This window comes from Oryza glaberrima, chromosome 3, assembly GCF_000147395.1.
Source record: "Oryza glaberrima chromosome 3, OglaRS2, whole genome shotgun sequence".
Taxonomy (NCBI): domain Eukaryota; kingdom Viridiplantae; phylum Streptophyta; class Magnoliopsida; order Poales; family Poaceae; genus Oryza; species Oryza glaberrima.
The window spans coordinates 23,673,928-23,689,969 of record NC_068328.1 but is presented as its reverse complement, the minus strand read 5'-3'; the positions used below and the strand labels follow the sequence as shown (position 1 = coordinate 23,689,969).

At 38.5% G+C, this 16,042-nt stretch overlaps 1 protein-coding gene across 1 annotated transcript; it reads right to left on the bottom strand.

Moving 5' to 3' along the window:
- Nucleotides 1-3,930: 3,930 nt before the first annotated feature.
- Nucleotides 3,931-9,472, bottom strand: LOC127765058 (iron-sulfur protein required for NADH dehydrogenase, mitochondrial). Its single transcript, XM_052289858.1, has 8 exons — nucleotides 9,206-9,472; nucleotides 8,936-9,059; nucleotides 8,472-8,594; nucleotides 6,853-6,950; nucleotides 5,771-5,897; nucleotides 5,605-5,690; nucleotides 5,314-5,439; nucleotides 3,931-4,391 (listed from the first exon to the last, which is right to left on the bottom strand). Exons 1-8 carry the CDS (start codon nucleotides 9,227-9,229, stop codon nucleotides 4,221-4,223), a joined length of 879 nt encoding a protein of 292 aa, XP_052145818.1. The 5' UTR covers nucleotides 9,230-9,472; the 3' UTR covers nucleotides 3,931-4,220.
- Between the last annotated feature and the right edge of the window lie 6,570 nt (nucleotides 9,473-16,042).

The window sequence follows — 16,042 nt, the reverse complement described above, 5'->3', positions numbered from 1 at the left end:
TTGCAAACTTCTTGACTTGCTTGTGTTTCGCTCTTGTCATGAAAAAGAACACCCATGTGAAGCATGAAAAGTCATCAACAATAGCAAGACCATATTTGTTACCTCCATTGCTTCTAAGCAATGGGTCCGAAGAGGTCCATGTTAAGAAGGTCCAATGGTCTTATGGTAGTCATCACATTCTTGGCCGGCTGATGAGCTCCAATTAGAATTTCCCATCTTGACATGCGCTACACACTTTATCTTTCTTTAATTGCACATTTGTTAGTCAAAGGATGTCATCGCCTTTTAGAAGCTCGTGAAGATTCCTCATACCAACATGGGCTAGCCTCCGATGCCAAAGCCACCCCGTGTTGGTCTTAGCCACTAAGTATGTCTCAAGTTTAGCTTTATGTGATGTGAAAACCACAAGATAAAGCTTTCCGTTGAGAACACCCTTAAAGACTATGGAGGAATCATTCCTTCTAAACATGGTCACATCAACATCGTTGAAAAGACAATTGTAACCCAAGGAACATAGTTGAGAAACAAACAAAAGATTATAGTTAAGAGATTTTACCAAGAGGACATTGGAAATGGAAAGATCATTTGATATTGCAATTTTACCTAATCTCATTACCTTTTCCTTTCCATCATCCTCGAAAACTATGTTGTCTTGTGAAGTGCCATTTGGATCAAGGTAGGAAAACATTGACTCTTCTCCGATCATGTGATTTGTGCACCCACTATCAATCGCCCAACTTCTTCCACCGAAGATGTATTCCTACAAGAGATTAATTACTAGTTTTAGGTACCCATACATGGTTGGATCCTCTCAAGTTAGTAACAAGTGCCTTAGGCACCCAAAGCACTCTCTTGATAGAAGCACTCTTGCCCCTTAGGCCAACATACTTAGCTACAACACGACCATTAGCATTCGTCCTAAGAACATAAGAAGAATCAAATGAACATTGTGAAGCACACTCATTAGGAAGGATACTTTTGGCCTTAACAAAGTTGTTTAGACCTTGGTCTTCTTGATCATCACACTTTTATCCACCTTGCCTTTTGGTGGAGGAACATACCAAAAACCTTCATGATTGAAGTTGTCCCTTTGATAGCCTAGGTACTCCTTTAGGGCCTTACTACGATGTGAAACTTTAGAAGGCCATTGTAAAAGAGTCCCATAAGCTTCTCATTTTGCTTTTGTAAAGCACTCAAAGATGTAGAGTTAGTAGCATAAGCATCAATATCAATATCCTTACACCTTGAGCATGGTTCATTGCTTGGGACAATCTTAGAACAAGATGCCTCAATGCCATCCACTCGGTTGAACTCACTTCCACTCAAGGCGCTAGGTATGGAGTTAGCGGCTTGAGCGTTCTTGTGCTTGTTCTCGTCGTCCTCCTTGGTGGGATCATCGGGTTTCTGCAAATCATAGCCTTTTTCGACTATTCTCCAAATAGACGGGTTAATAGACTTCAAGTGCATCTTCATCTTATGCTTCCAAGCAGGGTATAGGTGCTCATATAAGATGTAGATGTCATGGAAGAGTAATCAAACGGAACTTTGGCTCCATTTGTTTCACCCTCCTTGCCTTCCTCCCTTTGACCCGACATGATCTCTCCAAGCAGTTAAGCCTAATCTGGAGATTAGGCTCTGATATCAATTAAAAGGGTCAATTAGGCCTAGAGGGGGATGAATAGGTTAATTTAAAAACTTAAGAAAATGCGGAAGCAGGACTTTCAGAAATTCCTAAAATCACAGAGTATGCGCAAGCGAAAGAAATGCTAGATCTAGTTGCCTACAATAATGAAATACTAGCACAAACAACAACTAGACTTATAGCGGCACAAACAAGCAAAGTTAGAGGAGGGAGAGAGGGATATCACCGAGGTTGTTGCAATATGAGATGTTTCCGAAGTTTGAATCCTTGAGGGTATTCTACTCTCCGTTGCAGAGTTCACAAAGAGCCAGGTTTTCACTAACCCTTTCCTCAAGAGGTTGCACAAAGCACTCCTGCTTCCACTAGTGGTATCTCTTCCCTTTCGAAGGCGAGATCCGACCTACACAAACTTCTTCCGGCCAACCACATGTAGATCGGTGGCTCAAGAATGACACCTAGCCGTCTAGGAGTCCTCAACCTCCACGAGTAACAAATGATGTAAAGATCACTTTGGGAAAGAAGCAAGTGCTCACAAATTTTCACGAAGTTAATGTTGGAATAATGGACTAGGCCCAATTTATTCTCAATCGCAAGACCAAAGATCTCCTTTTACTAGAATTGCATCCAATTCCACAATACCCAAACCCCTGCAGTTGGGAAGCACGACAAGTGAACCCTCCTCTGCCCTGATCAAGCGGAGAATGCCTACGAGCGTAGAGGTAAGAAGAAAAGGGTTACCTACTACTCTGTCCCAAAAAAAGACCAATCCTAACTACGAACCTGGACATGTATGTTCAGGTTCGTAGCTAGGATGGATTTTTTTTATAGGACAGAGGGGGTAGATGAGAAGGAGGATGAGGCAGCGACGACCCCGGCGACGAAACCACGGCGAGCTGCGATGAGCGGGCGAGGAAGGGATTGGGGGCGGAGGTGGCAGCAGGGATAGCTGCCCGATTCGGAAGAGGGGAGAACTCGTTCCTGAATCACGTGCGTGCCATAGAGCTAATATTTTTTTATGTCAATGTTGTAGATTATGAGCATGGAAAATGTGGAAAATCTAGATCTAATAGCCGAGGCCCACCCAAACGGGCCCATTGCAGCATCTGCAGCTCATAGAGCCTATTGAAGCTATGGGTGGAAAAAAGAAGCTCGAACGGCTCGTAGCGAACTTGGCTTAGATCGGTTTAAACTCGTGGTCTTAATGAGTCAAGTTGAGCTAGCCTTTTAGATGGTGAGCTGCTCATTAGCTCGTTAGTAAAACATATCACCATATATTTATATACTCACTGCTTTTTAATCGGTGCTTAGTCTTTTAATTCCATCAAAACTAAACTATTTCTATTTACTGCATTCTTTATTAGTTAGTGTTTATTATTTTTTTTAATGTATAATAAAATAGTAAAATTGAAAGTATTAATATGATATAGGTGAGATAGGGCTCATTAATGAGCTTTAACAAGACAAGATTGCTTTTCAGCTCATTAATGTTAACGAGCCGAGTTGACTCGTTATCCACCCCCAATTGCAGTGGTAAGACTTTAGGAGTAGTAGCAGCGTTCTTTTTCTTGTTTTTCCCTAGGTATGAAGTGACTAGGATAGAATGCGGGGGAGATGTCCAAAAATAGCTATATTTTGAGACAAGAGATTTTTTTATGTTAGCACTCGATAATTCACACGTCAATGTAAAGATGCCATTACAATTCATGCCATTATAAATTTGCACGTTTTGAAAAATACCATTACAATTAATTATAAAGGTGCCATTACAATATTATAAAAAATTAAGATATACCACTACTTACTTTTCCAATGCATTTGTTAAATTTTTTGGACGAAATTACCCATGCCTTCTTTCTTCCTCCTCTATCTTCTCCCCTCTTCTACACCAATCTATAGTGAGCTTGATCCAGTCCCCATCATGCTGGACGCGTCGACTCACTGATGCGGCTTCCCTCCCCTCGTCAACTAACCCATGCAGCTCATAATGGACGAGCTAGTCAGTGACTTCCCTGTTGTGCAAGTCCATCCTGCACATAGCGTCGCAAGGAACGAAATATGGTGTGGCAAATAGTGAGGCTTCAATTGATGGGGCTGCGATGGAATGAAGGTTGAAGATGGTGGCAACTTGGTCCAAACTTTTTTATGTGTATTCATTGAAGGGGTAAGTAGTGGTATGTATACGGTTTCAACAAATTTATAATGGCATCGTTTCAATTAGTTATAAATTGTAATGGTATTTTTTAAAACGTGAAAATTTATAATGGCATAAATCCAATTAACCCAATAAATAAACGCAGTGAAAATTCCTTACTTCTCTAAAATGGTACATGAGTATATGATCCTATACCAGGATTCAACAATATTTCTGCAATGTTACAAAATTTGGCAAAAGTACATGGGTGACAAGGATGTTTTTTTAGATAAAGGATTATCAAACCCGGCCTCTACACCTTTGTGGGGCTGACAAGGATGTTACCAAATGTTTACTTCTTATTTTGAGTGAAAGGCTATAAGCTACTGGGATGCAGCTCGAACCAGAAGAGGAACGGGAACAGTTCTACAGGGGCGGTATGAACTCTCAAAGCAAGATTTCTGGTCCCATCTGTCGTTCCTCGCCTAACTCCTTCAGCCTGTGGATCACCTTCTCAGCGACCTGTATGTAGGCCTGTGCCGATGCAGAATCTGGTGATGATATCACAATTGGAGTACCTTCATCTGAACCTGTTCTGATGTCGATTTCAAGAGGTATCTATTGCACAAGTAAAAAAAGAAGGAAAATAGTCAGATGGAAGTTAGAAATTACTCCTATGGTGGATAAGCGGGGCCAGTACTACTGAAAAAGTACCATAAGAAACCTAGAAAACTCACTAGCAAGTCAGTTCTTGCAATGATATGGAGTTGGAAGGAAACATCAAGAAAGAAAAATGCTTTCTACTTAAAAAAGGTGGATATGAAAGGAAGGACTTCCATATCAATGGTATTAAGGAGGAGATGAGTCTCGAACCCAGGCTAGCTAGCCCACCAACTTGTGGTGCTAGCCACTAAGATTCTGGATCTTTCTCAATGCTTTCCACTACCCTAAGGTATTAATCAGCAATGGTCTCGTCACTCTGAGTCCTATTATTTTGTAAGCTTCAAGAATATATGCGTAAATTATGTAAAATCACAGCTTTGTTGTAATAACTCATAACTAAAAAAGCCTACAACTTTTGTTATGCATTTCATAATTAAGAATGACAATTTTCAAAATAAATGGCAGTGGACATGATCACATAGTGAAGTATTTAGCGACTATAAAGTTGCAGAACATTATATTGACTAGATATAATCAGAACTCATTCAGTCAACTTCAATCAGCAGCACAGGGCAGGGATAGGACCAAGCTGTGCAAACATGGTACTCATAATACATATTTTACAATCGCCCGGTTCCTTAACAGCGTAAAACTAGTAAATTTACCACAAGAACATGATAAAATGATTTCATGTTCATAAAAAAATTGTCTTTTAGAAAGGTTGTTACTTAGACATGTAAACAACAGTACGGTGCTACAAAATCTGTCCAGTTTTTCTCACAGAAAAATATGTAAGGTGCAGATGATTGTCATAAACTCACAGCTGAATAAGTCCACAACTTCATGCCAATTCTAAGTTGTGTTAGATTTCTCTTACCTCACCGATTAATTTCATATCCATTTCTTCTGCAGTTCTCTGACCTCCACCTTCCCCAAAAATGTAAGACTTCTCACCACACTTCGGGCACTTGAAACAGCTCATATTCTCCACTAAACCCAGAATCTGCCAAAATGCCTCACTAAGTCATGCTGCTGGTAAGACTATGGGTAACATTATGGAATGGTTCATCCATACGGCATCAAATGGAGGCTAATTATTTATCAGTCATGAAGGAACAATGCCTTATGTCATTGGAAAATCACAATACATAAGTTAAATAGACTGTACAGGGACTTGAACTTTACGAAACATATTTGCTCCTCTTCTAGCATCAATTAGAGCGATATCTTGGGGAGTTGAAACAATTAAAGCACCTGCAGAAACATGTAAACCAAATACTGAAAAAGCTATAGAAAACCATCATTTCAAACTTAACAGACCGACTTATAAATACCAGATAACCGAAGCCTTTGGGACATTGATAGCTGAGCATCACCAGTGCCCGGGGGCATATCAACAACAAGAATATCAAGATTACCCCAGGCTACCCCCCTTGTAATCTTCTCAAGAGCACTCATTACCTGATACCAAGAAATGTTGTAGTATAAGGAACATAAATTTTACAAAACAATAGACCAAAATGGAAGCATGAAACAATAGTCTTTCAAGGTAAACATATTATCAATGTGCATATTCCTAGAGAATCATACAAAGAAGCTCTACGAAATTCTCAAAGAAATCACAGCCATAGGTGAGGTTATGTCTTGCGTCCATACAAAAAATTTCACAAACAATTGCACAACTAAAGGAATACTACAAAAGAGTGGTATTGATGTCAATAATATATTTTTGTTGGTATTGCACGTACAATTTGTCTTTTTTTTTCTACCTCACACGTAGGATTGAACCTGTTTGTTAAATTTGCATAGACAAATAGATGAGTTTTTTTTTTTTTGAAAATTCTAGAAAATAGCCTATTTTGTTGCAATTCATGAATCATGATGTGCTATTGCCATGGAATTATCAAACATGCAGCATTTAAAGGTTTCAGGGGCAATATTAAATAATTTTAACTAGTCATTTCAATATATATTGAAGTTTTGTTAGAGAAAAACTAAAAATGTGGAATGAAAAGGTAAAGAAAACATCCACATCCACTAGCTCTTTCTATCCTACCAACACTGTTGTCCCGAAGATTACAAAAATTACAAAAAGCAACCATATTTCAATAACATGCGTATGGACTTGCTTGTTGCTACGCAAAAGAAAACATGTACTCCATGTGCCCATCATTGTGTTAGTGCATGAGGGCTGAAAATTTATGGAAGAAAATTAAATCATGTTTCTAACTTTGCAATAGTTTACTTCCACATTGATATGCATGCTTCCAATGGTAAATCTTTGCAGATTTTTTTATATTCATTAAGGATGGGCAAAGAACAGACAAAATACTTTATAGTTTATATGAAAAATACACGTCCACTAAGGGTATAGACACTTTAAATGAGAAGTTAACAGAAGCACATAAAAACAAACCATAGGACCTCTCCAAACAATTGGTGCATCTTTGTCAACAAGAAACCCAATGGACATGCATTGTACTCCATAGTTGTCAACTGGAATCATCCTCATATCTGGACAAAAGAGAGATAATTACAGTCAGTCAATGAAGAAATAGCTAACACAAGCAAAATGTCAGGTAAAGATATTTGCACTGAGATAAAGAACTCAAGGTCCAAACAATGTCATATCAAGTCCATTGGGGGCATCATGGAAGAAAGTCACACCACACCTTTCTATGGCCAGCAGTATTGTTCACATAAATGATAGTACTGTTCATGTAGTGACACATGGGTGGGTTAGCTGTTTTAGAGATGGCATTGGATAAGTTAAAAAGACATTTTTAAGAGTTAACTCATCCCGTATAACAACGATCGGGTTGTCTTCTCCAGCAACCAAGGAATAAACAAGAGTCTTTTGTCACACCCTCTTCTCCCCTTCCTTACCATGTTTATTACCCAATTGAATGTGTGTTCTGATGCAAATGTGGTGAAAGAATGGATATACATTTTCTTGAATGCTCAGTAAGTCAAGATTGAGAAAGTGTCACACAAAGTTGATGGAGTACTGTTATGGACATAGGGGAAGCCACAGCCAGGAGGGGCAGCATGCACCAGGATGTTGCAATTTTGAGTGTTTGGAAGATTATCTAATAACTAGGAATACTTAATAATAGATAATTTTTTTAGTGGTGAAATCATCCTCCATTATAAAAATGAAGCCTAAGTTTTAGTATGTTCTAGCAATGGAATAAGAAAGGAGTCTCCCTATGTTTCAAAGTTCCAATGCACACTCCTCTCTTAGTCAGCTAGTCTATGTTAGCCATGTCCAAAATTGCCCCCTTCATCTAGAGTGAGTCAATCTACATATCTATAATTGTGATAAAAACAAATCCTTTTTTACAATTGGAGAATCCTGGAGTTCAATTTATGCTCAAAGTTGGTCAAAAAGCGTGTTGCAATTAGTTCCAAACTAATTGAAACTACTCAAATAGCAAGTTCCTGCTGCTCAAATATTTGAACCCAACCACCTAAGTAAACGAAACTACAAGTGTAGTTCAGTTGCAAACTGAAACACCATTAGTAAAAAAGTGTGTTGACAAACCTTGGTTTCATTTGCCTAATAAACACTTAAAACTGAGTTTGCAGACTGACTAGAATTTATAAATACTTCGTAATATTTAAACATGCACAAATTAACTGGATTACTTCTTCAGTGAGAATTACCAAAAACAATATAGCAATAAACAGGCACAGTTTTTTCAAAGGCAGACTTCTGGTCATTGCTTTCTGTGTAGTTTTGACTTGTGTTTTATGTCAATAAAGTAAATATTAATTATTAATTCAACATGTATTAAAATTTTCGGGTTTAGTTCGATTCAGATAGATCAAAATTACAAATGAAAGTTGAACAAAACAATAAATGTTCAGTAGTTGTGAGACATTCAAAAGTATGACAAAGAAAAACACAAAAACTTTAGGGGTAACAAGTAAACAACTAAAAGGTAGCTAAGAATCGTAGCATAGTAGCATCCAAATTTAAGAAGAAAACATTATGTACTTTGTTGCATGTTTTGAGAGTGATACGGCAGATACCTTCACTTACTTCAGGTTTTGCATGGAGATTCATCATTGTGGGTATGGATGGTCCATATATGTCGGCATCTAACAGACCAACCTTAAGCTGAAACTTCTTGGCAAGTGCTACAGCAATGTTAACTGCAGGAAAACAAATGATTAGGATAAGGGGAAATTTTGATCTAACAGGTCCACAAAACAATCTGCTTCTTCTGAGCGCCATAAGTTAGCCCAAGTTTGTTCAATTGAATGAATATGGCTGAGTACAAATTCGATACACATGCCTAGCGAGCATGGACAGCAAAATTCAGAAACCTGACAGGTTAACCTTATTGATAGCCACTACATACTACGTACATTGGAATGTACAAGGCTGAAATTCTGCACCTCAATAATCGGCATCTGCCTGCACAAGCCTGGCGCTGTATCTATTTCAACATAATTAATTAAATGTTGAAATAAACGGTGAAAGAAAAGAGAACCTGCAGTGGTGGACTTGCCGACGCCGCCTTTCCCGGAGGCGACGGCGATGATGTCGCTTACCCCGGCGATCGAGGGGCCGCTCTTGGCGGCGGCGCTGTAGCATCTCCTACCACCGAGCAAACCCTACATCGAGAGCAGTAATGAAACGCGAACGGGAGAGAGAGGAGAAACATTTCGTGGTTCTTGGACACCAGCAAGCGAGTGGGCATAGAAGGGGCCAGATTTGAAGAGGGAAATGGTCGGAAAAAAAAATCGAAATCTTCTCTCACCGCGCGAGAGGCGATCCGGAGCATCGAGGAGAAATCGCAGGAAACCCTCCCTTTTCTTCTAGTTTGTTATTAGTGGGAGCGCCTGAGGAACACGGGGCGGCGGCACCACCTTTTTGGGGGTTTGGAAACTCGAGAGAGGGAGCTAGCGGGTGGCTGGCGGTCGGGCTCGGATCGGCGGCGGTGGCGGCAACCGGCTGCCGGCGACGGAGAAGAGGAGGCGGCGGCGGCGGCGAGCGCTTGGGACTTCGACTCGCGCAGTGTGAATGGGAACAACGAAGAGTATTTGGGCCGGAAGAAGATCGGCCAATCTGGCCCAATTGCAACAAAAACAAAAGGGAAAAAAAGTCCAATTTGACTACCTCAGATATAGGTTGTATTCTTTAAGTTATATCCCTCGATCGCAAAACCGGTATATCCGTCCCTTCAACTAATAAAACTATTCATAACGACTATCTCGACTGTTTTAAGGATACTTTTTTTTCTTTTTATCGAAGTGACGTCCACATGCCGTATTAACCCGGTCTTTATTTGACGTGGCAATACAACCATAAAAGATAAACGTGGAACCCCTAGGTCATAGACACAGTTTCTTTTTTCTCTATTCTCCTCTCACCACCTCTCTCCAATTCCCTCTCTAAGGTGCAAAGTGCATCTAGTTTCACTTTACCCCAGGTTTAGCATATACTTTCAGTTTACACTAGGTCTCTTTGAAATTAATAAGTTTCACTTAGCACCAGGATATACATTATCAGACTATGGAAAATTTCATCAAATTCTATAAAATGTGAATGAGACTTTATGGAACGTGTTTCAAAGTAAAAAAAAAAATCCATAAGTCTCACTCATGATTTATAAGATTGTCCTTCAGTTATATGACAAAATCTAGTGCAAACTGAAAATTATTTTATGTGCAATTACTCTATAATTTAATCTAAGGTACTAAAACTATAAGAAAAAAAATTGGATGTATGCATCTTGCATATAATAATAGTTGTAATTAATTAGTGGAGTGGCAAAAAAAAGATTTGGAGGGAGATACATCCCTTCAAACATTTTTTAAGAAGAAACTATAAGAGTGTTAGGGATTGATCGAACACGGGACTTTAGGGTTGAAACCACACACCTGCACTATCAAGTGCACCTCGCAGAGCCAGTGGCGTTATTAAGTAATTAAGTTGGATCGATTAATTAATATATAGCGCTTCCCAATTACCAACCAATTTTTCCGAATTGAGATCACCGGCAGTTGTTGGATCAAATAATAAGGGCTCAGATCACACAAAAGTACTGTTCATCATATTATTGCAGCAGACGAATCTTATAGCGCATACTGTAGCAAGTGCTAATAAACAGTGCTGCTACTAAATCCTAGCCGTTAAAATCTTTGTTATGATGGTTGTGAAAACCTAAGACTGCTAAACTTGCAGTCCCTGTTCAAATTGTGTGGGATATCCCAATCCAATTTTTCCATACGTCGATGACAATCAGCAAAGAAGATGCAACAGTGGAGCGTGCCCGGCCGGGAGGTGAATTGGTACACAAATCCAGCTTCCTCTTCTTCACACTGCTGCCGTCACTTTTCTCACCAGTCACCACCTACTTCCTCTACACTGGTACCGTGCCTTTGATCGATGGCCGTGTGTCATGTTTCATATGTATCCTATCACTGTAGCACAACCTCTCCCCTCTATAACCAAGCTTAAACTAAACTATATATCAACCTCTACCCTTACATAAGAAACAAAACCTACCAACCTCAACGGCCGGTAAAAGTGCTATAGCATTAAAATCTGACATAGCTAAGCCCAATATACTATTGATGTATAAAAATATGATGACATCTACCCTATAACTTTAAGATAGACCAGTAATCATAAAAAATAATTATATGTACACGAGAAGCTTTTATTTGTACTATTAGCTAGGGATGATTACATCCCAATCAGATAAGGAAAAATAATATCAACGTTGGTAAAACTACATAAGACCCGCTTAATTAGACTCCACTATGACAAAAACCCAAGACTACAAGCCTAATTAATTAAGGCTTTATCTTGTGGCCTACCGTTGCCTTCATGGCTTATAGCCTACCATCATATATATTCATATATTGTGGCGGACACAATTTCAAAATATAGATGGGGTGGAGAACGGAGATGCTCACTCGATAAGAGCAATCGAACACAACACATATCGTATTTATAGTTTAATCGCATAATTGTCTCGATCATATTGTTTGTGGCGTGCATGCGTTGTGAAGAGAGACGACTAATCTATTGGACATTTCCACCTTGTTATACCTAATTTTGATGGTCCATAACTACTATAAGAAGATAGGGGTGTCTTGGGATGTGGGACGGCATGGATCGTAACTGGGTCGGTCAACCCACCATATCTAATAGGTAGATCCGCCCCTGTTCGTATAGAGCTTCATGCTATACCCTGTCCTACATTCTTATCGTACCTCACTCTAATCTTACTGCACCCTAGTTAATTCCCAATCAGGCAACCTGACGTACGTTGCGGGTGAAGAAATATTGGCATGCATTTCCACCCAAGTACAATGAGAAAGGAATTTTTACTCCTTATATAATATAATTTTTAAGTTCTTATCCTTTGACTGAGCGGTGTATGTAAGCTAGAAAACACACTGAAATTGCTTATGCAGGTGTGTGCATGTCGGCAAAAGGCGTAAAAAAGAAAACATCATCATGAGATCAGAGATTCCGATTGAGATGTGAAATGTTAATCTATTCAGCTCGTGGTTCATGCGTTGATTAGCCTAAAGCAGGACGTAATGCTTAGCTTAAGTCATGCTCATACATTCTTGGAGTACCATACCTATATTTTTATCTGAAAGGGAACTACTTTGACTAATACTCCCTTCTTTCCTAAATGTTTGACACCGTTGATTTTTCTAAACATGTTTGACCGTTCATTTTATTTAAAAACTTTTGTGATATGTGTAAAACTATATGTATACATAAAAGTATATTTAACAATAAATCAAATGATAGAAAAAGAATTAACAATTACTTAAATTTTTTGAATAAGACGAACGGTCAAACATTTTTTTAAAAAGTCAACAGCGTCAAACATTTTAGGACGGAGGGAGTAATAAATTAATTGGCGAAGTTGTAAGTAAAGTACAGGAAGTTCTAACTCCCTACGAATAGCATCTATCATGCAGAGAGCTTTATCAATGCAAGAACCAGCAGGGAAACATCAGGAGATAATATAGGAACTAGCAGCGAAACATCTAACTTTATACTCCTATATGACATATATTTACAACACACACATATATGCTAGCTTAGCTAGCATTAATTTGATGCAACTGCTAGCTTTCTGCAGAGGATTCTTCTACGGTGAACCAAAACTCTCTTGACCATCGATTGTCCATCGTGATTCGATCTGACTAAGGCCCTATTTATTTAGGCTTATAAGCCAACTTATAAGCCGAAAAGTCTAAGCCTAAACAAACAAGCAGCTTATTTATTTGGCTTTTTTAAGCCATAAGCCACTCTCACACTATTAAGCCAAAAGCTAGGTTGGAGAAGCTTTTTTGGCTTATGTGAGGTTGATGTATGACTCTACCACTAAATTTAGGACATTAAATCCATCGGCTTATAAATTATATAAGCCAATAAGCTGACTTAAAAGTCTAAGCCAATAAGTCTAAGCCTAAACAAAGGGGGCCTAACACTTACTTCCTAGGTACTTCTCTTTAATATTATGGGCAGGATATTTTAACTTTTTTATAAGTCAAACTTTTAACTTTGATCAGTTTATAAAAAAAACTTAACGATATTTTTTTAAAAGAATATAGTATTAAAATATATTCAATGTTAGATTTAAAGAAATTAATTTGATGTTGTATATGTTAATTGCTATGTTTTTCTATAAATATGATCAAACTTAAAAAAAAGTTTGACTTTAGAAAAATAAAAGTGTCTTGCAATATGAAATGGGAGGAGAATCTCAACTTAAGAAAGATTATACACATTATTTATTACATTAGTTATATATTATAAGGCAATTGATCCAATACAATAAGAAAAGAAATGTGAACCGTCAGTCGATTAAGCTTCTTGTTGTGGAACCTGTCTAACTGGGTTCAAGTTCTAGGTCTTCCATAGGTGCACATATTTACACCTAAGACGTATCCATCGATAGCAAGATGCATGTGATGATTTCTTCAATATCAAAATATGGTAGTCTGATCTTTAAAGATGCTCACAAGAGATATGGTATATGTGCGTGCGTTTATAGTGTTGAGTGTGCATGCTTGTATATATATATATATATATGAGCGCTTGTGTCTATATTGTGTTTCGAAAAATAACTTTTTTTTCCTTAATTAATGTCTTGATGTAAAAAATAGTGAGCAACAAAATAAAAGTTCACTCGCACTACTGGAAAATTAATCTTTGCTGGGTCATGCAAAATCCACATTAGTCCCGGTTTGAATAGGAACCAGGACTAAAGAATATCTTTAGTCTCGATTCAAAAACCCGATGACACTTTTTGATCTTAGTCCCGCTTAGTGTTAACAGTCGGGACTAAAGATTATTTTTAGTCCCGGTTCAAAAAATAGCAGGTGGTGTCAGACCCTCCACTATCTTTAGTCCCGGTTGTTTAACAACCGGGACCAAAATTGAAAAAAAAAATCCAGAAAGCTGCCCTGAGCCGCGCGCCAGCTCCTTTGTCCTCAAGCCTTATCTCCTTCTCCTCCCCCCCCCCCCCCCCCAAATTCAAATTTGTGGATGAATTTGCTAACAGTAGTATATAGTATGATTTGTGAATTAGTGGAGCAACTTGACGTGGGGAATGCAAGCAGCAAAAAACAATAAAAAAACAAAAACTAGACTAAGATGTAGCAGCGCCACGTGCGCTATCATCGTTAGTCCCGATTGGTAACATCAATCGGGACAAAAGATGGATCTTTAGTCCCAATTATTTTAATAGGGACTAAAGATGAGTCCCAGATTCGAGTTCCCGGTTTGCAACCCGGGACTAAAGGGATTGCAAATCGGGAGTAAAGATGTTTTCTCCAGCAATGTCGTGAGCTTGCGAATTCTGATTATATATTTCATCATGTCAATACTAGAAAGAGAAGTGATTTGATTTATATATTTTCAGTTTATAATGGAGTTTTCGAAATGGAATTTCCAAAACATATTTAATTAACTTTTGTTTCTCATAACATTATTCGAGGTCAAAAGTACAACATATTTATTGCAAAGTATAGAACTTGATTAGTTTTATTTGATTGTGATATATGTACCTTACATATTTTTCAGTGTTTTAATTAAATACTCAAAATTAAATAGGAGTATCTTATTCGATTGATCGACATGCCCCTTTTTTTATGCATGTTGCTCCATATATAGTGGCACCTGGTAGGTCGTCCTTGCATGCAAAGTTGATTTAATTTGCTATGATGTAATGTAACGCAAGAGGCTCATATATAATTAATTTATTGTTCAATGTAGGAGTTTTTTTTTTTTTTTTGGGCGGGGGGGGGGGGGTGTCAATGTAGGAGTTACGTTGAATGTCGATCGATCGATCGATCGGTCCGGCCTACCTAATTAGACCAAGGAGTATTATTTAGGTACAAGTAATTAGTTTACTCCACTGATAAACACAAATATTAATTACTGTGTTCTTATTTACTAGCGGGGAACACATAGTAAGTTACTGTAGCTAAAGCAGTTGGGGACGTAACTTGTTGACGCTAACTCACACACACACCGCTTGGACTGGATCTCACATCACTCGGGCTACGTCATCTGCTGATCCTGTTACCGTTTGATCGCTTTTGGTAAAAGAGTGCGAACTTGACCAACATACTTCCTTGTCAAGTTCTCACTAGTGTACATGTACGTGCATGCACACAGCAAATAATATATGCATAGTTATTATTTATTTATCCCTCTCTATAAATATGCATGCATGCTAGCTAATTAACCATAGCCTCATCGCACTACACAATCGATCTCTACTCATCATCAAGAAGAAAAAAAAACAACACACACAAATTACAAGTTTTCAAAAACATACAGCTGATCGATCGATCGAAAGAGGGTGATTAAAGTAATAATTAGTTTGCCAATGGCTCGTAATTTGGCCAAGCTTGTGCGTGCCTTGGTGATGGCGATAATGCTAGTGATCTTGTTAGCCACGGCGGCGCCGGCGTACTGCCCCGGCGGCGTTGTGGCGGCGAGGCCGCTGCACGACGACGAGGAGGCCGGTCTTCAGGCTTCTCCTTCTACGTTGCTGATCGTCGTCGGCCATGATCAGCAGCAGCACGGTGGCCGCCGACGACGGCTGGTGGTGGCGTCGCCGGACGGCGACGACGTCGTAGGAGAGTCCAAAGGCTCTGGACCTTCCGATCACACCAACAATCCCAACATCCATCACTGATCGATCGATCTCCTCTCGAGACTTATATATATTGAGAGCGATCAAGAGTCAAGACAACGTACTGTTGCTGCCTTAGATCGATCTTATGCATGATCAATCTCTGAGATAATATATATATATATATATCCACATATATATACCGGCGCCCCGATTCATTAATTTTATATATCCATGAAGTTTTACTAGCTACGCATGCATATAAATAAATATGCATGCACGTGTGTGTGTATATATATAGGATATGCTCCCATATATACATATACATATATATATACATATATATATATATATATATACACATATACATATATATATATAGACATGTATATATACATATATATATATATGTATATGTATATATGGGAGCATATCCTATATATATACACACACACACGGCATTGTACTATATAT

Bases quoted from the DNA above. Each gene is read 5' to 3' on its own strand.
- LOC127765058 (XM_052289858.1), bottom strand. From the start codon at position 9,229: ATGCTCCGGATCGCCTCTCGCGCG. The intron at 9,060-9,205 runs GTGAGAGAAGAT...CTCTCGATGTAG, and splicing joins TCCGGATCGCCTCTCGCGCG to GGTTTGCTCGGTGGTAGGAG. The intron at 8,595-8,935 runs GTTCTCTTTTCT...GTTTTCCTGCAG, and splicing joins CGGCAAGTCCACCACTGCAG to TTAACATTGCTGTAGCACTT.